This window comes from Bubalus bubalis, chromosome 9 (genome assembly GCF_019923935.1).
Source record: "Bubalus bubalis isolate 160015118507 breed Murrah chromosome 9, NDDB_SH_1, whole genome shotgun sequence".
NCBI lineage: Eukaryota > Metazoa > Chordata > Mammalia > Artiodactyla > Bovidae > Bubalus > Bubalus bubalis.
This window is the reverse complement of record NC_059165.1, coordinates 50576590-50603159: the sequence shown is the minus strand read 5'-3', so window position 1 is coordinate 50603159 and position 26570 is coordinate 50576590. Positions and strand designations below refer to the sequence as shown.

Here is a 26570-nt window from a genome sequence, read left to right as displayed (position 1 = left end):
CCTGGCCTGTGCTCAGGGCAAGAGACACTCTTATAAAAAGGCAGCATCAGAAGGGCTTTGAAATAACTAAATGGCTGCTGGACAAGAAAAAGCATTCTCTGGGGCAGGCAATGATGCTACTACCAGAGGTCCTGGCAGCAGACACCCCAGGAGGTGTCTAACCCACCCCAGGCCCCTGCGCTGAGATCATCTGGCACTTTAGAAGGGGCCCTGGTCTTGTCCCCACTTCGCTGCTGACCCCTTCCTCTCTTAAGGAGGATGGGGTTTCATTTGGTTAAGAGCCCAGGGCTGAGATTCTTTGAGTTCTGGCCTCTGAAATGGACCAGTAAAAGGAAACCAAGAATTTGGTAGAAGCTGAGTCTCCTGAAACCAGAGATGGCAAACGGGGAGCCACAGGCCAGCTCTAGATGTGTTTTGTTTCACTCACAGAGTGTCTTTTAAAAATGTAAATTAGTTATCAACATTTAGACATTAGGAGATTTCACATAGGTGTCTGCTCTTCTGTCTTGTCTTGGAAATAAGAAGCTGTGTTAGCATGGGGCTGGCCTGGGTGCCCAGGAACTGAGCGCCATCCCCTCTGCAGGCAATGCCTTCCAACCCAGCTTCCAGCTCCCTGCCACTCCTGCCTTGATGGCACCAGCCTGGCTCTTGCTTGGCCCTGCATTTGGGACCCCTGCCCTGGGCCCTGTCGTCTGAACCACAGAGGGGGCGTGAACTGATGGAGGGACAGAGAAGGGCCATGGACTGGCTCTGAGCTTGCAGTGGGGAAACTGGGGTCCCAGTGAAGACCCTACCAATCCTTTCCCAAGGGGCCCCGAGCCCCCTCGTCCCCTCTTGGGAACAGGATCTCAAGGTTCCCTCCCACCCATGAGCACCACTGACATCCTGGCAGGTGAAGTGTTATCCGGGGTGGGGGGCTGGGGGGCAGCTGCAGGCCTCTCTCTGCTCCGTGTAACCACTCTCTGTCCCTCCCTCTCACCCTCCTCTCTCCTTTCGCTCCTTCCACGGCTGCCTTCAAACTTCGCCTCCAAGTCGCTGGGAACCTTATCTCCCTATTCCCAGGTAATTAAGCTGGTTCCGGGAGACCTTTTCTAGAATCGTGTCCTTTTATGCTGACCAAGCAGACTCCTGATTTAGCTCTTGCACAGCCTCCAAAGGTGCTCCCACAACCTGAGCAGAGATGGGGAGAGTTAAGAGCATGACCCGGAGGAAGTGGCAGTGACTTTAAGGGCAGAGATGGCGGGGAGAACCTTCCTTCCAGGGATGGCCTCCCTGATGCTTCTGTGATCCTCCGTCAGATCCCTGGGACTTGACCTATGGGTTGTATTCAAGGGTGTGTGGGAGCGAGCGAAGGCCCTGAGAAGCCACTGCAGCCTCTCGGGCTGCGCGTCACCCAGGGAGGGGGCGCCTGTATTCAGGAGGGCAGCACCGTGCTTCAGCCCCCAGGGATCCCAGAGTCACGTCACTCCCCCTGCTGCCTGCTGGACCCTTGGCTCCAGGCCCCCCTAATGCAGGTCTTGCTCATGACCCTGCTTCCTCCCCTTCAGGACATCTATGAGAACCTGGACCTCCGGCAGAGACGGGCCTCCAGCCCAGGATACATCGACTCCCCCACCTACAGCCGGCAGGGCATGTCCCCCACCTTCTCCCGCTCACCTCATCACTACTACCGCTCCGGTAAGGAAGGGGGAAGCCCCCAAAGGGACAGGAAAAGCCAAGGGACAGTACTGTGGTTTACGTCCCCAGCTGTGGAGACAGCATGGGGTTCCATGGGACATCGCCATCGCAGCATGGTTCCCGGGAGGCCTGTGGCACCCAGGCCTCGCCAAGTCCCCGCCAATGCCCCTGGCAGGGGAAGAGGAGGGATACGTGGCACTGAGATGCCATGGGAGGTGGGTGGTGCGCTGCTGGGGTTGGGGGCAGGGGAAGTGGCAGACTGCCCAGCCACCCTGGCTGAGAAAAGACGCCTGCATCTCCGTCGTTTGTCCTGTCCCATCCAGAGGGTAGGACCAGAGGGCCAGAGTGGCCTGGCTCGACCAAGGGCCACTCAGTGGTTAGGGATGAAGTGGGCAGAGCGATTAAGGGAGTGGCCCAGGTGGGGCGCTAAGAGCCGCAAAGATGCTCAGTGCTGTTGGTTCTTAACAACCCACAAAATCTGACTTGGGGGTGGAGCAGGACAACGGGGCCAAGCCTGTTTCTGCAGACGCGTGCATGAGAGCACAGCACCCCCGCATCCTGCCGTCGCCACCTCGCTGCTGCCGTCACTGCCGCCGCTGCATTAATGCCTGTTTTCTCTGTGCCTCTGTTCTCTCTGGGGACCACTGCCTGCGCGCTCCAGGGCCCGAGAGTGGCCGGAGCTCTCCATACCATAGCCAGTTAGATGTGAGGTCCTCCACTCCAACCTCTTACCAGGCTCCCAAGCACTTTCACATCCCAGGTAGGCTGCCAGCCTGGAATTCCCAGCATGGGTGCATGCTCCATGGGGTCACCAGCACCGAGGAGAAATGGGTGCTGGGGACCCTCCCTAACCAGTCACCTGCACTAGCCCACCTCCAGCTCCAACATGCCCACTAACCTTAGCCCATCCACAAGACAGAACCAACCTTGATCAGGACCACCAGGAAGCAGTCCAGGGAAGTGCCTAGAAGGTCTGAGGGCTGTGATGGGACGTGGCAGTAACCATGCTAAAGGTCATGGGCTTTTGCACCAAAACTCTTGGGACTGAATCTTTGATTCTGCTGCTTATAAGCTCATGACCTCAGGACAGGGACTTAGCTTCCTGGAGCCTGAGTTGTTCCTTCCAGACAGCCAGCCCTGTTCTGGATTCTGAAGGTGCAGCTGTGCTCAAACCAGCCCACTTCCTGCCTTCAGAGTGTTTTAAGTTCTAATGTGGGAAGAGAGCTAATAAATAAGTAAACAAATAAGTAAAAGTATAATTTCAGGAGATGGGTGCTAAATGAAATAAAAACAGGGCGCTGTGGTAAAGTGACAGGGTGGAGGAGCCTGGGCTAGGTGAGGCAGTCAGGAAGGACTTCTTGGAGGCGGTGACATTGAAGCCAAAGATATCCCAGGGTAAACATCCTGGGTGGAGGAAAGAGCCAGTCCAAAGGCCCTAAAACACTGCCTGCAGCAGGCCAGAGCGGCTGGAGGTGGTGAGCATGAGGGAAGGTGATGGGAAGGTAGAGGAAGGCACAGGGTGGGGGCCCGTGGAAAAGGTCTTACCCTAAGTTCAGCAGAGCCAGGCCTAGGCCCCGGTCTCCCAGCTCTGAGCCCAGGTTTTCACTGCCCACCCACTTTTTCCCAGAAGTTGGTCCTGCGTGTCTTCTACACCATTCTCAGTTGCCCCAGAAAGTTCTCATCTGGTCTATTTGGGTGGAGGGTGGGGGTGGCGAGAGTGCCGAACCGTGGCTGAAAGGTTCTGGGGACGTCCATGTGCAATGAGGCATGGCCGCCGGGTGGAGATGGGGGCACCTTCCCGCACGGAGTCTTGCTGAGCACAAGCCTGCCTTTAACCCGCATGCCCACCATTCCAGCCCAAGCCCCTGCCTCAGCCCCGTTTGAATCCATCCACCCCGTTTCCCCTCTTCTTGCCTGGAACCGGATGGGATGAGGTTGGAGGCTCACCTTTAGAAGAGGAAGTCCACGGGGAAGGGTGGGAAAAGCCTCAGAAGCTGCTAAGCACCTCTCTTCTGGGACCGACTGACCAACTGCTGTCTCCTGTTCTCCTATCTTTCTCTCTCCTTTTCACTGTCCCTCCCTGGTCTGTCTGGCAGCTGGAGAAAGTAACATCTACCGGAAACCCCCAATCTACAAGCGGCATGGTATGGTCAGGGGCGGAGAGGGCTCGGCAAGGGGAGGGGCAGTTAATAACCTGTGCAGGTGGCTCGGCAGGGCCACTGAGAGGGACGCTGACAAGGATCCAACTCAGTCTGTGTCGGCTGCTCACTCATGGTGGCCTTGGGTGGGGTTTGGTGTCATTTCAAAAGGGCAAGGAAGGCCTGTATCCCCTCTGTCCTTCCCACCATCTCACCTCCCCTCACCCCTATCCTTCCCTGCTGGCTGGTGTCCTAAGGTCCATGGTCAGAGTAACCCTTGTCAAATGCAGGGGCCCTGGGGGAGTGACACTCCCAGGCATCCGTCCTCAAACTTGGAGGTCCGTTAGAATCCCGTGGGATGCATACAGGTTCCTGGGCCCCACCCCGGACTTAATCCAAGTTGTGTATTTGTAACAGTTTCTCCGGGTGATTCTAATGTCCAGCCCAGCTTGGGAACCACTGCTCTAAGCTGTTCTCTGTCACCATGGCCTGGGAGTACATGCCTGAAGGCCTGGAGACGGGGTGTGGATGAGAAAGGGGCTGAGGGTGCCTTCATTCATTCATCCATTTAGTGTTTCTTATAGAATGGCCTGTGGACCACCTGCACCCGAAATTTATTTACCAATCAGATACCCCGACCCCTCCCCTGCCCTAGACTTCCTTAATTAGAAATACTAAGTGTGTAGCTACAGGACTCTGCACTGTAACCCGCTTCATTCATGACTCCTACCTGTGCTCAGAGTGGGAACCACTGTTGAGAGGGAACCACTGTTGAGACATGTTCATTCTGATCCAGTTCCGGTCTCACTCGCTGTGTGGTCTGAGCAAGGCTCTCCCCCTCAGGTGTTCAGATTCCCAACTGTGAAATGAGAGGCTTGACCTCAGTGTTTTCCAGCTCTAACGCCCATGTCCCAGACCCTGGCCTGGATGTGGCTTCCCTCCCCTGGGTTGGAGCCCAGTGAAAAGGGACTGTGTGTCCAAGACACTCTTCCTAGGACATCAGCCTCCCTGAAGCTCTCTCTCCGGGTCCTTTGCAGGTGATTTGTCGACAGCAACCAAGAGCAAAACAAGTGAAGACATCAGCCAGGCCTCTAAGTACAGTCCAGCCTACTCGCCAGACCCCTACTACGCGACGGAGTCTGAGTACTGGACCTACCACGGGTCCCCCAAAGGTACCACCCCCCTCCACAAGGGAGCCAGGACACAGAGGGCTAGGACAGACAGTCGCCATTCCTTCACACAATAATGCATTTACTCAGCAAACACGTACTGAGGGCAGTCATAGGCCTTCAGGAGACACTGGAAAGCAAACAAGAGCGGGTCCTGGCCTTGTAGACAAGACATAGGCCCCAACTGGAGAGGGTGGTGAGGTACAGCAGGTAGAGAGCTGATGGCCGGGGAGTGCCATGCAGCCTGGAAGATGACAGAAGCTTCTTAAATGCAGAGCCTCGGCTGCCACAGGAAGGGTGAGGAGCAGCTAAGCCTACAGGATGTAGAAACACAGCTGCAAAGACGCAGGATCGGAGGATGGGCTCTACTGGAGCAAAGGAAAGCCTATCAGCTTAACTTTGAGCTCAGAGAGGGAAGGGCGGGGGTGGGGGTGAGAGACCAGATACCACAGGGCCTGGAAGATTTTGATCTTTATCCAAAATAGTAGGAAGTTGTTAAAAAGTGGTGGCATGATCAGATTTCTGTTTCTAAGAGACCACTTTGGCTGTCGGTGGGAAATGGTTTGGAGCATGGAAAAGAGAGGATGGTGGGCAATGGAAGGCTCTCATAGGCACCTGGCGGGGGGTCTTAATGGTCCTCAAGGTGCCAGCCCACCAGAGCGTGTTTCTTTCAAGTATGGGGAGGAGCTGTCATTAAGTGCCACTTTGCTTCAGCAGGTACCTTTAGTAATGAATGTCTATTTTGAGCAAAGTTTCATGGGAGCTCAGAGGTGACCCTGCCCTACTCTCAAAGAATTCTCCATTTGGAAAAGAGTTAGACACAAGCACAGATGTAACCCAGAGTGGAGGAGTGGGCAGTGTCCACAGGAGACAGTGTTCAGAGGGGAATCTTAGATGAGACTATCTCAATCACAAAAAAAGGAGAAACAATATTAAAAATAAATCTCCAAATGGCTTGAGGTGAAACAAGGATTTCCTGGGTCAGGTGACTGGAAGTTTCTGGGGTACAGCTGGATCTAGAGGTGGGTGGGAACCACCAGGACCTGAGCAGTCCTCAGGGCTGGGTGGCTCCAGCCTCAGGCTGACTGTCCTCATGCCAGGATGAGCTCTGGCGGGTCCAGGCTGACCCCCTGCCCTTGGCAGAGAGAACACCTTTCCTGCCAGTGTCAGCATGAGTCCTAACATCGTGGTTTATTAACTCTGTCTGGGCTGTTAGCTTTGCCGGCGCTTTCCAGCCTAAGAATGGGAAGGGACACTGGGCGTCTCAATACAGGGAGGCCCACGGAGAAGGCAAAGTGCACTTGTGAGGGGTCGCCCATCTAGAAAGTGGTAGCGCCAAGCAGAAACCCCCTGCGAAGGCTGTGCTGCCCCCCACGCCCTCTCCCCAGGGCAGGGGCTGATCCTAGCTGTCTTTCCGGCAGTGCCCCGAGCCAGAAGATTCTCATCTGGAGGAGAGGAGGACGACTTTGACCGCAGTATGCACAAGGTAAGCAGGCCACACCACTGGATGAGACGCTGCCATGGTTCATCGCTGAGGGCTTTTTCATTTGTGAGGGACAGAAACCAAATGCAAACTATGATAGAAAAAAAGAAATGCAAAACTTGGCATAACAGAAAAGTCGGCTGGTAGGATTAGCTGTAGGTTATTCCTGCCATCAGGTGGTCAGTGGGTACCAGTGACTTGTATATTGCTGGTGGGAATGGAAGGCGGTGCAGCGGCTGAGGGAGTCTGTGGCCCTCACAAAGTTCCAGGAATTACAACAGGAACTCTCGACGGAAAACACACACACCACCTGAAAGGTACGAATTATGTTTTATTCACCAGATATACTGAGGACCTAAGCCCAGGATTCAGCCTCAGATAGCTCTGAGATAGTATTCCAAAGAGGTAAGGGAAGAGCCAGGATATATAGTTTTTTCCAAAAAAAAAATCAGGAAGTTGAACATCAAAAGATTGCTGCTGACTAAAGAAAAAACAGACATTTCCAGGTAATGAATTTAGCCCTTTTCTATGTATGGGAAGATGCAAGGGACTGGGCTCACTGAAATCATTCCTTAATTTGCACCTTAACTGTCTAAGGTCAGTATCCTATTTTTCTCCATCCTGAACCCCCTCAGGGTATACCACTGAGACAAGCCACAGAGGTTGGTGGCAGCAACATCCTTTGTTTATTGATATGGCAGGTGACATTCTTTGCTCACAGTGCTTCCTCTTGGTAATAAATTTGACCAATTCGGGAGGTACTGCATGACTGATTTTGTCCCTTGGTGCCAGGAAGGTGCATTCCTAGATCAGGCAAAGATTCTGTTGACAGACCACTGAATGTGCTGATTTTCCCTGGATTGGGCCCTGCTGATAATCTAAAAGTCTCTGGGTCATGTGTCTTACTAGTCTGTTATGATCCAGGAAATGTTTTCCCTTGTTCCTTCCTCCCATATCTAGAGTTGCACAATTACAATTATTGTATGTAGAGTTATGTACATGATCAACTGCCTTGAGATAACATTAAATTTGTTGGAGGCTTGATTACACATTGGTAATGTAAGAGATAACAATCTTATAAAACAGAATATAAGCAATACAGCTGGTAACATTAATAAACTGATTGTGCACCAGAGAGAGGCACAAAGTATAAATAATTTGAAAACAACAAGAGAGAACAAGCTAAAAGAGTAATTAGTATAACTAGTTGTAATCTGGTCAAAACAAGTCATCAAGTCCACAGGGAATCCAGCTGGAAAAGCCAAATTCTGGAAGGATCAGGTAGAGAAACAAAGGTAAATGTTTCATCTTTGTTTACAAAGGTATACTTTATCAACTTGCTGTAGGTCATAGTGTAAGAGGAAAGTTTTTCTGGAAAACATAAATTAAAAATCAGTAAATATCAGAAAAAGTCATAAAATTATCAATCATATTTATCAATCATTCAGTCCCATGTAATTAATTCCTGTTCATCTCGATGAAGTTGTTAGGTTTTCCATTCGTTTTTAAATTTCTTACCCAGTTCAGGAGTATGATCTAAAAGTTATCAGAAACTTATGCTTATCAAAAGTCATTTTTAATGAATCTTTTTTAAGATTTTCATTTTATAGAAGTGTCAGAGTAAAACAGTGATTGTCTATAAACAACAAGACTTAAAAAATAAAAATAAATAAATAAATAAAAACCAAGACTTAAACTGGTAAGGTTAAAGATCTGACTTATTATAACTGACAAGATACTTGGATATTTCTGTGATATAGAACATTTTAAGATAACTAGAATTATGGCTTATAACTTTATAGTAGGACATATCAGATTTTCAGGAACTCCATATAAATTTTGGAATATCTATATTAATGATATTTACCCATACAATATAACCTTGACAGTCCCCAGCCTTTGGCACCAGGGACTATTCTATGGAAGATAATTTTTCCATGGACCAGGGGGATGGTTTCAGGATGATTCAAGTACATTACATTTATTATGCACTTTATTTCTAATCTGGCCACCACTGATCTGGCAGAAGGTACCAGTCCATGGCCCAGAGGCTGGAGACCCCTGATTTATTAATAACATGCCAAATAAATACCAATTTCTGAGATGCCTCAGAATTTCTTTGAAGCATCCCAGAGTTAGCTAGGGATCAAATAACTTCAGTTAGAATTTGTTCTTTGGGAAATTTGTCAAAAATATCACAAAGGTTAAAAAAGCTTGGCCAAATAGGATCATAGATCACTGTGAAACAATACTTACTTAACCAAAGTGACAATTTCAAAAACAAATACAGGTAACTGCATATTACTATTAGAGGTAGGCTGGTACAAGACTGGATTTGGTTCCTCTCTCTGTTAAGAGAACAAAGTTTTCTTGGAATACTGCTTTTGACAGGTTGTATGAGATTCTTTTTCTATAAGTGATTTGTATTTGTTTTTGAAATGTTTTGTCCTTTTGACCTACTGTATAGCACGGGGAACTCAATATTCTATAATAACCTTTATGGAAAAAGAATCTGAAAAATGGATATATTTATATGTATAATTGAATCATTTATCGATACACCTGAAACTAACACAGCATGGTAAATCACCTATACTCCAGTATGAAAGAAAAATTTTAAATTAATAGGAAAAACTCTAAAGTTTTAAGTTACCAAAAATCTGCAGAAACTATTTTAAATCAATACACCCAAATCATCAGTTCAGTTCACTCGCTCAGTCGTGTCCTACTCTTTGCAACCCCATGGACTACAGCAGGCCAGGCTTCCTGTCCATCACCAACTCCCAGAGCTTACTCAAACTCATGTCTATCGAGTTGGTGATGCCATCCAATCATCTCATCCTCTGTCTTCCCCATCGCCTCCTGCCTTCAATCTTTCCCAGCATCAGGGTCTTTTCCAAGGAGTCAGTTCTTTGCATCAAGTGGCCAAAATATTGGAGTTTCAGCATCAGCCTTTCCAATGATTTCCTTTAGGATGGACTGGTTGGATCTCCTTGCAGTCCAAGGGACTCTCAAGAGTCTTCTCCAATAACGCAGTTCAAAAGCAGTTAAAAACCCAAATCATAATTATTCCTAAAGGGTTCACCTGAAAACTTTAATCTCATATACCTTTATTTTTATAACTTGCAAAAATATCATCATACCAATTTTTTTTTTGCTGACAAACGCTGCAACAGAAATAACATGAACTTACTGACCTTCAGTAAAGCTTGGTACAAAAGTAAGAAATGTCTGTCTTAATTAAACCAGCAAGCTTAAGTTAGCTTTAATACCAGGTATTAATTTAATATTGAATATTTCCTAAATGAACGTGAAATTCATTCTGGCCAGTTGCATTTTGTTTAGAGGTATTTAATTTGTAACCACTTACTTTTAAGCTAATTAAATAGTTCTTTTATAAATTTAATTTTGACAGTATTTTCTGGAGGTAGAGACACCTCATGTAATGTATATGTATATTTACATTAGCTTCACCTTAAAAACTTAGTTATGAATTAGGTATTACAATATAAACTTACTAGTTTATAAATAACAGTTGGAATAAGTTAAATGTGCTTGCTCAGATTACTATGGCCTTGCTCTTTGTGAAAAAGACTTAATATCATTTAGACAGTAGACCATTTTTGAGAATTAAAAGCAACTGTCTTTGTCCTGCAAGTTTCTAAAAATCAGAAATATGAATACAGCCCACACTGATGACACATACACAAAATGCCTAAGAAAATCAGGTAGAATACTTAGATCTCAAAGACGCGGGGACAGAAATGCAAGTTCTCCCTAGAAGGGCTTTTGTTTCTTTAAGGTCAGAATTCTGTAAAGATGTTTTATCAAGACGGCTTTCTCTAATTTAACTGTGTACTCAATAGAAGAGGCCCTCCCCACCCCCACCCCCGCCTTAGTCATTTTCAGGACAAGGGTTCCTTCAATTCCTAATGAAGTAAGTACTTGTAAATATTAAGTTTTGTACATGCAGAAATCTGGCTGGGGTCTTAGAGGCTGGCAACCTGCCAATCCTTATTCTTTTTGTTTTGAAATCTGTATTCCCCATTCCAAGGTCAGTTTGTCCAAATAAAGTCACTAATGATGACTGGTGTGAGCCACTGTGCTGACGTGAGCTTAACCCCTCTAGATTTTAGCCTGGACTCCTATTAGCCCTGTGTTTTGGTTTCTCCCTTCAGTATCCTGAGACCACTGCGGGTGCCTGGAGTATGGAGGGGTCGGCTCTTTTGCATGTCTATAGAAAGCAAGTTTTTAATTAAAAAGAGTGAGTTACCCTATAGGTACAGCTGCACGGTGTGAGGACTTAGCTCTGTCACTCCCACAAGTTTCTCAGTTTCCTCAGAAAGCCATTGCCGGCCAGGAGGTGATGTTCCTTCTGAGCTGAAAGCTCTCATGAGATATCTTCACTTTTATTTTGACAAACTCTAAGCATCCAATTCAAGGAAAAACCACAAGCCAGTCTGTATAATTACTCTGTCCAACCTTACTCAGGGTCTTACAACTGAGCCAAGTCTCCTCAGTATTTCAACTGAGGATAACCCGCTCAGTGTCTAAACTGGGCAAAAAGTCTTCACAGTGTCTTCAGACAGAGGATAACCCAGGTACCTCTTCTTGAAACTAAGTTTCAAGGATAACCTACCTCTCTTCCAGTGAGGAGTTTAACACCACTGAATAAAACTTAGGATCATCAGCCAATAATAGGAGAGTGAAGTGAAAGTCAGTCATGTCCAACTCTTTGGGACCCCATGGACTATACACTTCATGGAATTCTCCAGGGCATCTTCCCAACCCAGGGATCGAACCCAGGTCTCCCGCATTGCAGGTGGATTCTTTACCAGCTGAGCCACAAGGGAAGCCCAATAACAGGAGAGATTCACCCAAATTCATATGGACTCTGAGGAGGCAGACAGGCCCAAGAATCCTCTGCTGGTACCTAGGCTCTGGAGGCTTTAGAGTTCAGGCAGAGGAGAAAAGTCTGCTCTGGGTCCCTTTGTGGCTGCCAAAACTGTTGACAAAAAAAATATATATATATATGCAACTGACAAGTTGAGAATTATGTTTTATTCAGCAGACACTAAGGACCTAAGCTCTCAGATATCTCTGAGGCACAGTTCTGAAGAGGTAAGGGAGGAACCAGGAGATAAAGGAGTTTCTGTAAAACAAGACAAAAAATAGTCAAACATCAAAAGATTATAATTAAGGAAAAAACAAACATCTCAAGTTAATGAATTTAGCCCTTTTCTATGTATGGGAAGATGCAAGAGTCTGGGCTCGTTGAAATGATTCATTTGTTATGCACCTTAACTATCTAGGGCCAGCATCCTGTTTTACTCCCTTCTGAATCCCCTCAGGGTGCACCGTGGAGGGTGGGGGGGTGGGTGGCTGCAGAGGTTGGTTTGATAGCTGCAACATCCTTTGTTATTGATATGGCAGGAGATGTTCTTGGTTCACAGACCCATCAATTCCATTCCTAGGTATATACCCAGAAGAATTGAAAACTGGTACTCAATAACATACACACAGGTCATGGCAGTACCACTCACAATAACCAAGAGGTGGAAGCAGCCCAAATGTTCATCAACTCACGAATGAATAAACAAAACGTGGCATATCCATATGACAGAGTATCAGCTAAAAAAAGAATGAGGTGCTGATACATGGTACAGTGTATGAACCCTGCAAACACTATGCTTAGTGAAAGAAGCCGGACACAAAAGCCCACATACGGTACAATTCCACTTATATGGAATATCCAGAAGAGCTAAATCCACAGAGACAGAACAGAGACTGGTGATTATCAAGGCCTAGAAGGAAAGGGGGGGAAAGAGAGTGATCATTTAATGAGTAGAGGGTCGTCTTTTGGGGTAAAATGATAAAAATGATGTGAAAATAGGTGGAGGTTGTGGCTACACAGTATCAGGAATGTATTAAATGACACTCACTGTATTGTGTGGTCTCTTTAAAATGGTTAATTTTATGTTTGTGACTTTCACCCCCCCCAAAAAAAAAGTCTGTGTTTTAAAAATGGGTGCCAGCAATTCCAAGAGTCCCAGGAAGGCTCTCCCTGGTCTAGCTAGCGCCATCTGTCCATCGCTGAACCAATCACTGTGGACAGTGATTGTCCACAATCATTGTGGACAACAATGCTGTTGTTGGCCAGGTCTTACTTCTGTGCCCACCACCAGGGCCCCACTCTGACCAATGAAGTCCCCCAAAAGAAAACATGGATGCTACGAAGGTAGAGGGACACTGGGAAGGCAAAAAATGTGAGAGGTTCACTCTAGAGTCTGGTCCTTCAGCTCTTCCCAAGCCTGTTTCAGCTCAGTGTTCTTTGTTTCCTTCTAACTTCATCTTCCTCCTCTCCCACCCCCAGCTCCAGAGCGGAATCGGCAGACTGATTCTGAAGGAAGAGATGAAGGCCAGGTCCAGTTCCTATGCAGACCCCTGGACCCCGCCCCGGAGCTCCACCAGCAGCCGGGAGGCCCTGCACACAGCTGGCTACGATGTGTCCCTAAATGGCTGTAAGCACTGCCCCAGAGCCTGCTGGGGGGCGGGGGGCACTTTCTTCCCCATCAGTTCTTCCCTAAGTGAATCTAACCTCCTACACAGCCACACCAGGGTCTAGAATACAGGCTAAAGACCATGCCCTGACCTGAGGAGGCACTTCTGCCTCTTTGGGTCAATCTGAAGCTTGACTTCCAGTCAGGTGCCATGTAAAGAAAGAAAAAACTCTTCTAATAGTCTGAAGATAAACGGGGCTGACTCTTGAGGTAGTTGAGCCTTCCATCACTGAAAGTGTACAATCAGAGGCTTGATTCAAGCGTTTTGCCCTGAGAGTCTCTCAGTGTAAGCTCCTCCCTATTCCTGGACCCACACATAGCTCTACCTGCCTCATCTCTTACTTACCCCTGTGGGATTCAGTCCTGCCAAGAAATCCTGTCTCAGGTCAATACCTGATGGATAAACAAAGGTACCAATTACAATCCAGTGTGCTGGGCATTTGCAGATACACTATAGCCCTGGTCCTCACAAAGACCCAGAATGTAGAGGGATTATTACCACCCACTTCATAGAGGAGAGAGCTCTTGCCCAAAGTCAGACCCAACACAGAGTGACTCAGGCCATAAGCTTTTTCCCCTCTTGGCTGTATGCACTGCACCTTGACTCCAGGTGAGGTCATGTGATGATGATAAAGCCAGTTTTATGGAGGGTTTGTATCTGTCAGACCCTGTACTGATATTTACTGTACTGTGCCCTATATCTTTCACAAGAACCCCATAAAGGAGACACTGTCCTTCCCTATCTTACAGATAAGCATGATTTACTAATCTGAAGCTGGCTATCTATTAATGGCAGAGCCGGGATGAACTGATGAGCTGTTCCCCTGTTTGACCACTGAGGGGCACTGTTTTCAACCCCTGGCTCTGGGCTCTGTACATTCTTCTGTCAGAGCTGGTCAAAATTTAGCTCCATTCAATGGCATCTGGGCAGCAACTATCACAGAGCACCTGCGCTTGGCTGCATGCTGGCCTGAGGAGGAGGGACCCGCTGCAGGTGCAGCAGTTAGAAACTGACCGGTGGGAAGAGGCACTGAAGACGCCCTCCACCCTGCCGGCCAGGGTGGCCCAGGAATGAGAGCTGTTTCTGTCTGTCAACATGAGCACTGATCTCCAACTTCTCTCTCTTGCAGCCCCTCGGTCCCACTACCTGGCTGACAGCGGTACGTTCTGCCCACCCTACCTTCCAACCATCATGTTGTGTGAGGGCCAGAGCCGAGTCAGCTGCAGGGCCCCCTGAGCTGTGATGAGTATACAGCATGGATGTTCCAGCACAGTCCTCATCTGACATAGTTTGTCAGATGGTGGGCCTTAATCTTTGGTTCTGGAACCAGGGCTGCCATGCCCAATGGCTCCCAGAGAGAAAGAAAGAGCATACACATCTTCCACCCATGTGGGAGCCTGCTCATCTGAGTTCTGAGCTCGACTCCAATCCCACGGCCTATGTTCAGAGCCACCCTGTGGCCAGGACACACGGGTCCATCATAGGAGTGTAAATGCGAGCATTTAAGGCCAAAAGACTCTGTGAGTGGGTACTTCGGGGGGGCCTTGAATTCTGCCAGGATGAGGCACCCCTGAGATGGTCAGTTGTAAGCCTGGAGAGCAGTGGAAGGAGCTGGCAGCCCCTGTCCATGCCCCTTCCCATGAAAGTGGGGAGTAACTCTGGCCATTTACCCAGATGACCTCAGGGAGAGGAAACCCTGGCTTGGGGCTTCTGGTAATTGCCTTGGCTCCTTTTCAGATCCCCTCATCTCTAAATCCGCCTCCCTGCCTGCCTACAGAAGAAACGGGCTGCACCGGGTAAGTAAGAGAGGATGCACTGGGGACATCATCCCCAAGCGGTTCACAGCTCCTGCGTCCGCTCGTGGGTGATGACAACGGGTGGAACCTAGACAGGCTTCGGGGCTAGAGGTGCAGTGACACGAGAGCCCGTGGGAGGGCTGGGAGCGCCTGGTATTTAGGGCGCAGTTACTCCATGCTGAGCACCCACTCACTGTAACCCTGCGAGGCACTTACTATTTTTAATAACCTATTTTGTGGATGAAGAAACGGAGGTTCAGACAGGTGCAGTGACCTGCTTGAGCTCTCATTCCTAGTAAGTGCTGAGCCAGGATTCGAGCTGACCCCACAGCCTGACCTGACTGACTCACCTGCTGTGGCCTGGAGCCTTCCGAACTCTTAGATATCCTACAGCGTAAAACCTTCATGGAAGCCGAGTTGGTTTAAGGACTGAAAGGGAATGAAAATGGCTTGTTGGCAAAAGAAGAGGCTCTGTGACTAGACAAGGGATGGGGGGAGGGAAGGGACATTAAGACAGACATTCATTACTGTCTGGCCCTGAACAGGGCCAGCACTGTTCCGGATGCTGGGGGTCTACGGTGCACATATTTGCTGCTCCTTTGGAGCTCACATTCTAGCTGGAGAGACAGATGACCTGTAAGTGCATGTGTGACTTGAAGTCAACAGTCACGTGTATTTGGAGAAGGTCAGAGAGGGGTGAATTTAAACAAAGGCCTGAGTGCAGGGAGGGACGACCTCACCTGTCCAAGATGAGGAAGAGCCACCCAAATAGAGGCAAGCACCGTGTCAGAGTCCCTCGGTGGAGAGGACACGAGGCTGGAATGGAGTGAGCGTGGAGATGAAGCCAGACAGGTATCATTAGGGCCCAGCCCTGGTAGAGACTCAGAAGGTTTCCCGTGGGTGTGCTGCACCATCCAACTCAGATTTTTAATGGGCTCCCCCTTGTGTAGAGAAGAGACTGCAAAGGGACAGAAATGGAAGACTTAACTGTATAAGAGACAATTTTAGGGTTAAGCACACAAAAGGGATCAGAGCTCCATGGTAGAGAGATGGCGGGTGTTAATACCATCCCCTCTCCCAAGCAGGGGACAGACAGAACCTGTCCTCAACATGCCCAGAGCCTGGACATTTGTTCATGAACAGATGTTTATACTGAAAGTCATTTATGTATGCCAGGCATTGCTCTGGGTGCTTGGAATACCAGTGACCAAATCAAACAAAAACCCTTGCCCCTTGGAGCTTATATTCTTGTAGGGAGAAACAGAAAGCAAGTATTACTACGTAGCATGCAAATCACCTTATACACACTGTGTAGACAGAGTCGGACACGACTGAAGTGACTTGGCAGCAGCAGCAGAGGGTAGTAAGTGCTGTGGGAAAAAAGGGGGAAGTTGAGCAGGACAAGAAAGGTGGCGAGTTGGGGAAGGGGCGACTTATAATTTTAGACAGAGTTGTCAGGGTAGATCTCATAGAAAAAATGATACTTGAGTAATGAAAGAAAGTGTATGCTGCAGTTCACCAGCATATGACTATTTATGGAGTGCCTACTATGTGCCAGGCCTAGGCACTAGGCACACGGCAGCAAATTAAATCATCCCAACTTGAGACTGAAGCTTCTGAGACAGTGCTGAGTCCCACCAGCTCCAGTCCACTTTCTGGAGATGGGTGAGGACTTGAGTGAGGCAGAGGTGAGCCCACCTCAGGCCAGCCCTGCTTCTGTCTCCCCTGCAGACACCCAGCGCAGACCTATTCCACTACGACAGCATGAACGCCGTCAACTGGGGCATGCGAGGTGAGTGTGGGCCTCTCCTGGGACTTCACAGGGACCTCGTTATAATGCGCTGCTCACAACCGCCCACTTGACAAACGATTATGACCCCACCCTGGGCTCTCTCTAAACCCCAAGTTCCCTTTCATTTCCCATTCCCTCCCTTTTCCCCTGCTCCTCCCTCATCCTCTCAGGTCCCTGGCCTTGGGTGATCTCCAGGCCATTTGTCCCATCTGGATTCCCAGAGCCATCACAGAGTGCTTGCTTTTCTCCCAGTACTGCTGAGCTGGAGTTGCCTGCCAGTCCCCAGATGGAGGGAAACACTCAAAGCCAGATACATTGTTCCCAGAAAAAATTCCATGAGCCTCACGCTGTGATATCTTCCACCAGCCTCATCCGGCTCCAGTAAGCAGGCTCAGGCAGGTCCATATAAACCCTGGAGGAATCCCCCTGGAAGATGAAGGACTTCACCCTCGTGCTTCATGGCCCCCAGACTCTTCTTATTTCTATTCTAAATATCTCTAAAAACCTGTCCCTGGATCAGCCCAACCCCTTTCTCCATTGTATTCAAGCCAGCCTTAATTTAGGATGAATTCAATAAGGACAGGGTCTCTATAACAGCAGCCAGTGTAGGGATGCAAAGCAAAGACTGATGGTTTCTACTTTTTGTGTGTCTCTTTTCTCTCTGCAGAGTACAAGGTAAAGACACATAGACCCTGGGGGTCTCTGGGACCCTGCAAGTTGCCACCCTGGGGACGAGCAGGAAGATGACAGCACTGTCTGTGCAGCAAGGGAACAGCGAGATAACCCCAAGGGTCCTCTCAGGACTAGCAATTCCGGTCCCTCCTTGGGCACCTTCCCTGAATCCTGCCCTACATCTCTTGCCTCCTGAAACCAGACAGTTCCCCGAGGCCTCGGAGACGTTTCTGGAGGCTTGCCAATCACAAATGTGAGACATTCACATGCAGGAGCCCTCTGCTCACACACCACGCTCATCCCTGGCAGTATCCGAGGACTCTGGGGCCTTGCCTTTGGGAGACGGCGCCTTGAGGCTGCCAGGAAACCCCAAAGAGGATGCACCAATGCTTCCTCCAGACTTGATAATCTCTGGCCCTTCCTGGATAGAAGAGGGATCGCAGCCACCACCCTCACTCAGCCTGCAAACACCCCTTCCTCTCTCCTCAGATCTACCCTTACGAACTTCTACTGGTGACCACAAGAGGGAGAAACCGACTGCCCAAGGATGTGGACCGGACGCGTTTAGAGGTAGGTACAGAAAACTGAGCAGAAGCCTCTGGGTTTGAAGTGATTGCAGAAATTGACTGGTCTAACCCAGCTCAGGAGGGACAGACAGAATGAATGACATAGGGGTCACACAGCTGGTTGAAAAAGCAGAGACTCCTACCTGGTTTCCTTAGCCCAGGCTGTTCCTTGCTGTTCTATGCAGCCTCTTGATTCAGTTAGCATCTGTAATGCACAGCTATAGCGTGTCTCCAAACTGGGCTGATACTTTTGCAGATGTAAGAGGAGAGCTGAATTTGGTTCCTGCCTTTCAAGGGCCTGCAGCCTGTGTGCTAAGAAAGAACACAGCACTGATGTTATACAGGACGGTATAGAAAACCAGTGCCTGCAGTGGGAAAGGACGGGGACAGTTCTCTGCAGAGGGTAAACATATAAGCAAGTCTCGAGCAGGACTCCCTAGGTTCCAACCCTGATGCTTCCATCCCTAGGTGGACAGCTTGGCCACGTGACAAACTGGCCCCTCTCCAAACCTCGGTTTTCTCCTCTGTAAGATGGGGTGATTGTCATGCTTCCCTCAGGTTGCCAAGTGACATACATGAGACAGTACACACGGAGCCCTTGACATGGAATCCGGCAGTGTACTGAGTAGAAAGCTCTCCAGAGTATCTGTGCTGTTACTCGGAGAAGACCACAAGGCTGGCTGTACTGACGCTGGCCTCCAGGGAGAGGGAGGAACTGGATGGACTTGCGGGGGGTGGGTCCAGATGGACAAGGAGGGAGGAGCAACAGCGATACAGAACAGACGAGGCCTGAGCATGGCCTTGGGCACTCGAGCTGTCCAGTCCACTGGGCATGGAGTTCCAGTCCCTGCTGACACCGACTCCAGAAGCACCCCCTGCCCTTTCCCTCCCTGCCTCTCCCTGGAACACCCTTTCCATCTCAGCAGCCCATTCACTCCTCAGGGCTCCATTCTAGTGACGCCTGTGCCCCAAAGCCTCCCCAAAGCTTTCCTCAGGGTGTGTCACCCACCTTCTCTTCCAGCCTCCTCCAGCCCTGTGTCCGGAGCACAGACCCAATACCTTTCTCCTTTGCATCAGCTCATCAAGCCATCCATCTCCTCTGTCTGACACGCTGTCATCTATCACAGGGCCTGGACTAGGAGAAGGGTCAGGAGATGTCTGTGGAATTGAATGCAGGCTTGTAAGAGAGGAGGTTCGGCGATTCTTGGGACACCCTTGACCTGACAGCTAAGGAATCTGCCCAGAGTAGAGGGTTGAAGCCATAGGAGGGGGTGTGGGCGGCCAGGATGCTCTGTGAGTTCTTCCAGCTCTAGCAGGCTGGGGTAGCAGGGACAGAAGCCAGTGATTCTCCCCACGTAAGTGTCTGCCGGTGCTGACGGGGACAGCTCCCTCGGCAGCTCAGAGGAGCCAGCATTTAGGGATGAAAATGTTCACAAGCCTGGTTCATCCTGGATGACCAACTGCTCTGCTCCTAGACACCCAGGAAAACACAACCTTCTCTAAGAATCACTTGAGGAGCTTTTTAAAAATACTAGTACAGGGTCCCACCCAAGTCCAATTAAATTGCAATCTGGGGAAGGAGCTCAGGCATCAGTGTTCTTCAGAGGTTCCCAGGGATGTCTGATACGTAGCCTGAGCTGAGACTCCTGGGCTAGAGACCCTGCAGCAGCAGTTCAGGATGGGCATTGAAGAAGGAGACCCCCCTGTCCTCAGGGAGCTCAGAGTATAGATACTTATTCACACAATAAGTATTTTTTCAAACCTATTATATATACCAGATACTGCTCTAGGTCCTTGCAATGTTATCAGTGAACAAAACAAGGACCCCTGCCCCCTTGGAGCTGGTGTTCTCATATGAGGAGACATATAGTAAATGATACAATAATAAGGAAACAATAGTGTGTTGGGAGGTAACGGGGCTGAGGGGAAGGAGTAAGAGGAGAGCAGCGTGAGGGGGACTAGGAGCTGGAGGGGTGAGTTGCAGGCTTAAATAGGGAGGTCTGAGTAGAGCTCATTGAAAACATGACATCTGAGCAAACACTTGAAGTACAAACCATGCCTATATAGAAAGGAAGCACATTCTGGGCCAGGGAAACAGCCATCGCCAAGGCCCTGACGCAGGAGTGAGCCTGGTGCATTGGAGGACAGCAGGAAGTGAGTGTGGCTGAGGCCACGTGAGCCCAGGAGAGAGGATGAGGAGGAGGAGGAGATGAAATCAAAGGAAACAGAGACCAGGCCACACCGTGTGACAGACACATGAAGAGATCCTGCACTAACGAGAGTGCCAGTGATTCACTGTGCCAAGAGCATGCCCCTCATCATCTGTCATCCTCACAGGACCCATGAGGGCAGGCACTGGCATGCTGCCACTCTCACGAGAGGACACTGAGGCTCAGTGATGTTGGAAGTACCCTGTCCAAGGTCACACACTCATATCTGCCTGGCTCTAAAGCCCGGGCACATAATCTTCATCCATTAAAGTCTGTGATGGATGTCAAGTGGACAGGCTGCCATTAAATGCTCTGAGAACTCAGGAGAAAGGAGACTCCATGTGGCCCTCAACAGAAAGAAGAAAGCCTCAGATTCCTCAGCCTGTCCTACAGTGGCTACTTGAGTAGTTTCGGCTTAATTCCTTTATACTGTGTTAAAGATTTTTTAACACAGTGGCGAAAGCCAGCTAGAGAATTGATAGTAACCATCACTCTCCAACAACAGAAAAAACAGATTAGACTAAATTACAGTTCCCCTCAGGCTTTACTATGGAAGGGGCAGAGAATGTTCTTATATCCACATATTTTCAGCACTTCAGTGAGAGTAAAACAGATCTGGGCAAGTCAATAGCAGAACAAAAGAAGGACACTGTCTAGACGGGTGGGGTCTGAAGGAGTCTAACAACCAAATGTGACATGTGGGTGCTGTCTGAATCCTTATTCAAACAAACCAGCTCTAAAAAGAACTTTTGAGACCATTAGGGGAATTTTATTGTGGACAAGTATTAGGTTATTCTGTGGAATTGTCATTTTTTTCTTGCCCATGCTGTTGTGGTTATGTAAGAAAACAAATTCCCAGTATGCTTTGAGATGCCAACTGCTGTATGTAGGAGTGAAGTGGCAGTATCTAGAGTTAAGAGACTTAATGAGAGGAAAGAGAAAATGTGGTAGATTCTGATGGTCATTGAATCTGGGTGAGGGGCATGGGTGTGCACTGTGCTATTTTCTCTCTTGTGTTGTTTTGAAATTGACCAAGAGGGTGGTGGGCATACACTGCATTTGGCATCAGGAGCCCTAGACCCAGTTCTTCTACCTGCCTAGTGGTCTCCCCTCCCTCCTGGGCAAGTCATTTTCATTCTCTGACTTTTGCTTTTCTCACTTTCCAATTGGGTAGAAATAATTCCTGGTTTTCAAAGTGGTCGGAAGAATTAAAAGAGAAAAGGGTGAACGTACATATGAGCATGATAAAAATGCAATAGAGGTAACTGGTGGTAGGGTTAAATACTAAGTACCCAAAAATCAACTCAGATATATAACCAGTGATATCTAACAAAAGTATGATAAACAAAAGTATCAAAGTTACCTTTACCTAAAAAAAATTTTGGAAATGTGGCAAAAACATTCATTCACAGTGCCAACAAGCCAGAGAATTGGCTAATTGTTATGTGGCTGTACACATAATTCTCATTCAATTTCATTCAATACCTGATGAGCTAATATAACTGGTAACAAGAGCAAGTGAATGCAGTAAACTTTCAGGCAGGATATAGGCCATCTAATTCTCTCTTTAAACAAAATCATAAATTTTATTTAAAAAATAAAATTTCAGACCTCAAATTTTATTTGAAAAATAAAATTTCAGACCTCCAGAAGAGTTTCAAGAATAGCAAAATGAGGATCCATTTATCCTTCACCAACTGTTTACATTTTGCCACATTTTAAGTGCCATATATTTCTAACTCAAAGCTTAGAAATCAAAGTTGTACAAACTTTCAACTCTGCTCAGAAGGGACAGGAGAAAGGACAGGCAGAAAGGGGTTAAAAAATCCACTAAGACATGAAGAACAATGTTTCATTATGTGGCATACTTGTCATATAACAAAGAGTATGGTATGGAGAAATCGGGAGAGAATTTTTTTTTTTCATTGACTGACCTAAGGAAAAACCTTCCAGATTTTTTTGGTAAACTTATTACTAAGAGGAAATACACCCTAAAATCTTGGACATGCCTCCTTTTCTGTGCAAAGTAGACAGCAGTAACATTACTCCATACACACTCCTGGACACAATGCATGGAGCAGGGATGCAGAAAGAGGAGGCCAACTGAGAGGCACTCAGGTGAAGCAGAAGTCCCACCTGAGTCTTGGGTAGAGAAAGCCTCTCCAGCCAGATCAACTACAGCGGTCCCTCCCAGGAAACACTCACTCACACAGCCATCCACTCGACATACTCATCACACACCCTCCGTGGGTCAGGCACTGTGCCAGGCACAGCAGAACCAAAGGAAACATACAGGAACCACTCCTGCGTCTACCTGCCTCTCACGTCCTCAAGTTGTTCCCTCTCTGTCTCCTCCCCTCTTCTTCCAGCGCCACCTGTCCCAGGAAGAGTTCTACCAGGTCTTTGGCATGACCATCTCCGAGTTTGACCGGCTAGCCCTCTGGAAGAGGAATGAACTCAAGAAGCAAGCCCGGCTGTTCTAGGCAGAGGCTCTATAAATATATATGCATTTATATAAAGATATATGTAAAATCTCTATACTGAAGCTCGGTATAACCCTCCTGTGTAATGGGGCACACTGCCTGCCATGAGACTTGCTTTTCTGTATCGTCAGGCAAGCCCACATCGTCAAGATATTTTTATGCTCCTTACTTTCTCTTTTTTAAGTGCAATGGGGTTTGGGAAGGAATTTGTGGGGACTCCCATCCTTTTACTGGGGAGCCTTTTTATACTGAAACATCTGTCCTGACTTGAGTCCCCCAGGGTCCAACTCTCTTTCCTGAAAGAGGTGCCTGAAGGAGTCTCTCTTCTCTGCTTCTCGGCTCTTCCCCAACCTCCAGGGACGATGCTGACCGTGCAGTTTTCACACTTCACTGGCCCCAGAGGGGCCCTTCTCAAGGGGGATCCACAGCGTTCTCCCTGAGTCACTGAACACCTTTGAGAGCCCTGAAGAATTTTCTTATCCCCCCCATTAGGACCTCAGTGCTGTCTGGGGGTGATGCAGCTAGAAATGTGGGTTTCACGTCTATTCGTTACAGAAATAAACAGAAATGGATAGGGCCTTGGCCTCTCCTCGCCTCTTCAATCCCCCTATCCTTGATCCTCACCTCTCTCTAGTCCAAATCTATGACTCATGGTAGGAAAAGAAAAAGCACTTCCCTTTTCTGCATCATTACTTCCCATGGCCCCGTGCCTGGCCCCTACATGAAGAACCAGAGGGAGAAAGTGGGAGCCGGGAGCAGGAGACAGAGCGGGACGCCCGTTAGTGCCGGGGCTGCAGGACCCCTGGGACCCTCCCTCATTGCTCCCAGAACCTCCAGACCTTCCCCCTTAGGAGGAGAGGCCCATTTTGGCAGCCTGTATTTTTCAGCCTTACTACAATCTATGTGCCTGACAACTCGCCACAGGGCTAATGTTCCCACCACGGCTCCAACCGAACAGCTAGACAGACAACCTCTAACACACACCTCCAAAGGTAATACAGACCACGTCCTAAAGAAAGCTTCCTGGCCTATGCTGTCTGGTCTCTGGGTTGGTAGAGCAACCCAACCACACCCCCACCAGTCCTTGGCTCCCACTGCAAAGTTGGCCATGCTTCATGGGGGAAACTTTCGAAGAATGACCGCTTATGAGATTCCAAAATGGAGCACTGGCCAACGTCGCTCATGGTCATCCTGATTTCCCCAGTGGCTGCCTTTCCTGCCTCCTTGCCTTCTGGAACAGGGATGAAATCTTAACCATCTCTCCTCCCCTCCCCAAATCTGTAACCATGAGTTGGTGATGGTGAGATCTGTTCCTTCCTGGAGATGGCTTGAGTCAGACCACGAAGGAAGGATGAAGAAGTGGAAATGACAGTTATGACTCTCAAGAGGTTATGTGTTGTGGCAAATGTAGGACTGACTTCAGCAAACCCTCACTGAGCACCTGCTGATGCTGAGCACCTGCTGTATACTGAGCACTTAATGTGGGAAGGCAATGGGAATACTAGAATGATCAACCTGGGGCCCAATCTCAGGGGCATGCCTACTAAAAATGGGTGTCATAAGGCATGTACTCAAACATGACGGATGTGAGGCAGAAAGTGATAGGAGACAGCATGAGAAAGTGTGTGTGACGTTACTAAGAAAGCAGATGCAGCTGGTGCAGACCAAGGACAGCTTTCTGCAAGAGACTGCATCTAAGCGAAGTTGAGGAAGGTGAAGGAGACGGAAGGGAGGAGACTGTAACCTGAAAGGGTGAAAGGATGAAGGGCCAGAAGGGAGGTCTAATATACTCTCATTTAGAATGTCCACCCTTTCTGCATCCTCTCTTTTTGGCCAATGTCTTTCAACTGTCCTGACCCTTTTAGAAAAGTCCCCAGCCAGACACAATCATTGAAACTGCCTCATTATCACTGGTTGAGAACTTGGAGAGATTGAAGGGCTTTTGTTATTGTTGTTGAATATCTCTGTTTCCCATAAATGCACATAATTTCAACCCAGATTTGTGTCCTTCTGTTGTTTCTCATGTGAGTGGAAATGAGTGACATGGGGAGAGGCTGAACCATACGCATTTTTCAGAATAAAACTATCAGAGAGAAGCCCTCTCTTGGTCTAGTTTCTCCTTTGATAAGAAAGTCTGACCAGGTAAGCATTACCCAAACTGTTTCCTGCAGAATGCAGGGTCCTAGAGGATGGAAGAGGTTGTTGCAATAATGAATAGGGTTCTATGATAAAAAAAAAAAATGGTAGTAAGACCCAGGTGAGCTGATGATTTCCAAAAGGTAGTAAACCTAGAGATGGGGAAGCACAGTATCAGAGTTCTCATCCTCAGTAAGCCAGAAACCACCCACCTCTACACCTGACTTCATCTGAATCAGTGTTGCAGTTACTGACAACACAAGAGGAGATCAAGAGTAGAACATGACGTTCACTTCCCTACACATATGCATCAAAAATACATCTAAATGTTGAACAGTTCTCAAAGGAAACCGACTGAAAACTGGCAGAAGAGCTCTTATACAACCAAAGCTGCAAGAAAGATCTCCATACCACCAGGTAGGACAAAAAAGAAAAATAAGGCATCAGGAAGGGGCCAGCACCCCTGGGGGGTAGTTTTGAAAGAGGAAAGGTTCTCTCACCCTGGAAACCACCTTTGCCAGCTGGGAAGTCCACCAGAACAGACAGGGAGCTGAAGGGGCCTGGTCTCTGCTTGCAAGGAGTGTGTGTGTGCTGGTTTGCTAGCAGTCAGGGCAAAGAGGGACCAGCACTTGATGGCTACCATGACCTCATATTGTCAACCCAAAATGCCATCTGGGCAGGGCCACTAGTATGCACAGCAGCTAGGTGCTGAAACCTGGCCTTGAGCAGATGGCCCCCGGGAGAGGACTCAGTCCAGCTGTGCAGAGATGACCTGGAGTGTGGTCTGGGCCTCCACTGTCAGTGCCTGCCACAGGGGCACAGTCCACCGTAAGACCCCCACTGTCAGCATGCTCACAGAGGAAAGCAGCTCCAGTGGTGGTAGGCTCAGAGCCCGGGCACGACAGGGGTGAGGCTGACGTCAGAGCCAACTATCAGGGCTGCCGTTTCGAGCAGTGGGCCCAAGAGCAAGTCCAGCATCACCTGTGCTGTGCTGGTGTGCACACTAGATGGCACGACCACAATCACACCACCCCCCAATAGACCCTGGAGAGGAGAGCGCAGCTGTTCCTTTTCCAGTGGGAGCACTCCAGTCCTGCCTACCTCACACCACAGCTTGGAGTCGTATCTGGGGTAGACAAGCCCTGGGAGAGTCCTATCACCGAGACAGCCCAGGTGCTAAACGGCAGCACAACCACTTCAATTCCTGCAGCCACAATGCCCTGGCCCCCAGTACCTGCCTAACCCTAGGTCTCAGAAAACCACATTGGAGAAAGGAATATGGCCTTGGGCTGCTCCGAGGCAAAACCAAGGACACCTGCACAGGTGGTGTGGAGATTCTCTGTGACAGCATGGGCCTCACTTGCTTCAGCACTCAAATCCTTTGGGAAAGAGCATGCACGTAAGGGCAGTGCAGCCTTACCGAACCCAATCATCAGAGCTTCTACTTCAACAACAGGAGAGCAGACTCCAGCCCCGACAGGGCTGACACAGCCACAGAACTAAGCAGAGGACTCCTCACACTCTCCAGTGCACACACTAGTTACCACAACACCAATCATACCCACTATCAAAGGAATAATTTCCACTCCGAAAAAGACATGGCTGGCATTCGTACCAAAAATAATGGACTCACACAGCCTACACAGGGACACTTCCACCCTAAAACAGTCCTTTGAGACCACAGTAGATAACTGTTTTTCCTAAATTCACAAACATAAATTTAAGTAAAGTGAAAAAGAAGAGGAACTATTCCCAATTAAAAGAGCAAGAGACAGACCCACCAAGAAAAAAGAAGAAGACTCAAATCAATAAAATTAGAAATGAAAAAGAAGTTACACCAAAAAATACAAAGGATCATAAGAGACTACTATGAGCAACTACATGCCA

General features: G+C 48.5%; 1 protein-coding gene and 1 long non-coding RNA gene across 13 annotated transcripts in view; one reads left to right on the top strand and one right to left on the bottom strand.

Annotated features, from left to right (window-relative positions):
* Window positions 1-24544, top strand: part of ABLIM3 (actin binding LIM protein family member 3) — a 137958-nt gene extending 113414 nt beyond the window's left edge. For 3 of the 8 annotated variants that reach the window (XM_025292448.3, XM_044947494.2, XM_045166562.1), the window contains 13 exons: window positions 1033-1062; window positions 1548-1677; window positions 2339-2437; window positions 3774-3821; window positions 4853-4987; window positions 6406-6470; window positions 12841-12988; window positions 14158-14187; window positions 14766-14824; window positions 16556-16616; window positions 17284-17291; window positions 17778-17858; window positions 22434-24544. In XM_025292448.3, the coding sequence (XP_025148233.1) occupies window positions 1033-1062; window positions 1548-1677; window positions 2339-2437; window positions 3774-3821; window positions 4853-4987; window positions 6406-6470; window positions 12841-12988; window positions 14158-14187; window positions 14766-14824; window positions 16556-16616; window positions 17284-17291; window positions 17778-17858; window positions 22434-22547 (1008 nt within the window). In that variant the 3' untranslated portion in view covers window positions 22548-24544. The remainder of the gene's footprint in view (window positions 1-1032; window positions 1063-1547; window positions 1678-2338; window positions 2438-3773; window positions 3822-4852; window positions 4988-6405; window positions 6471-12840; window positions 12989-14157; window positions 14188-14765; window positions 14825-16555; window positions 16617-17283; window positions 17292-17777; window positions 17859-22433) is intronic. The other 5 variants (XM_044947492.2, XM_044947495.2, XM_044947493.2 and 2 more) reach the window with 5 other exon arrangements.
* The window catches only part of LOC102404464, a 30706-nt gene continuing 15407 nt past the window's right edge, over window positions 11272-26570 (bottom strand). For 2 of the 5 annotated variants that reach the window (XR_003111350.3, XR_003111348.3), the window contains exons 2-8: window positions 18864-19012; window positions 17998-18166; window positions 16122-16194; window positions 15565-15782; window positions 15175-15253; window positions 13374-13420; window positions 11272-11619 (exon numbers count right to left, since the gene is read on the bottom strand). This is a non-coding gene — a long non-coding RNA (uncharacterized LOC102404464). The remainder of the gene's footprint in view (window positions 11620-13373; window positions 13421-15174; window positions 15254-15564; window positions 15783-16121; window positions 16195-17997; window positions 18167-18863; window positions 19013-26570) is intronic. The other 3 variants (XR_003111351.3, XR_006553310.2, XR_006553311.2) reach the window with 2 other exon arrangements.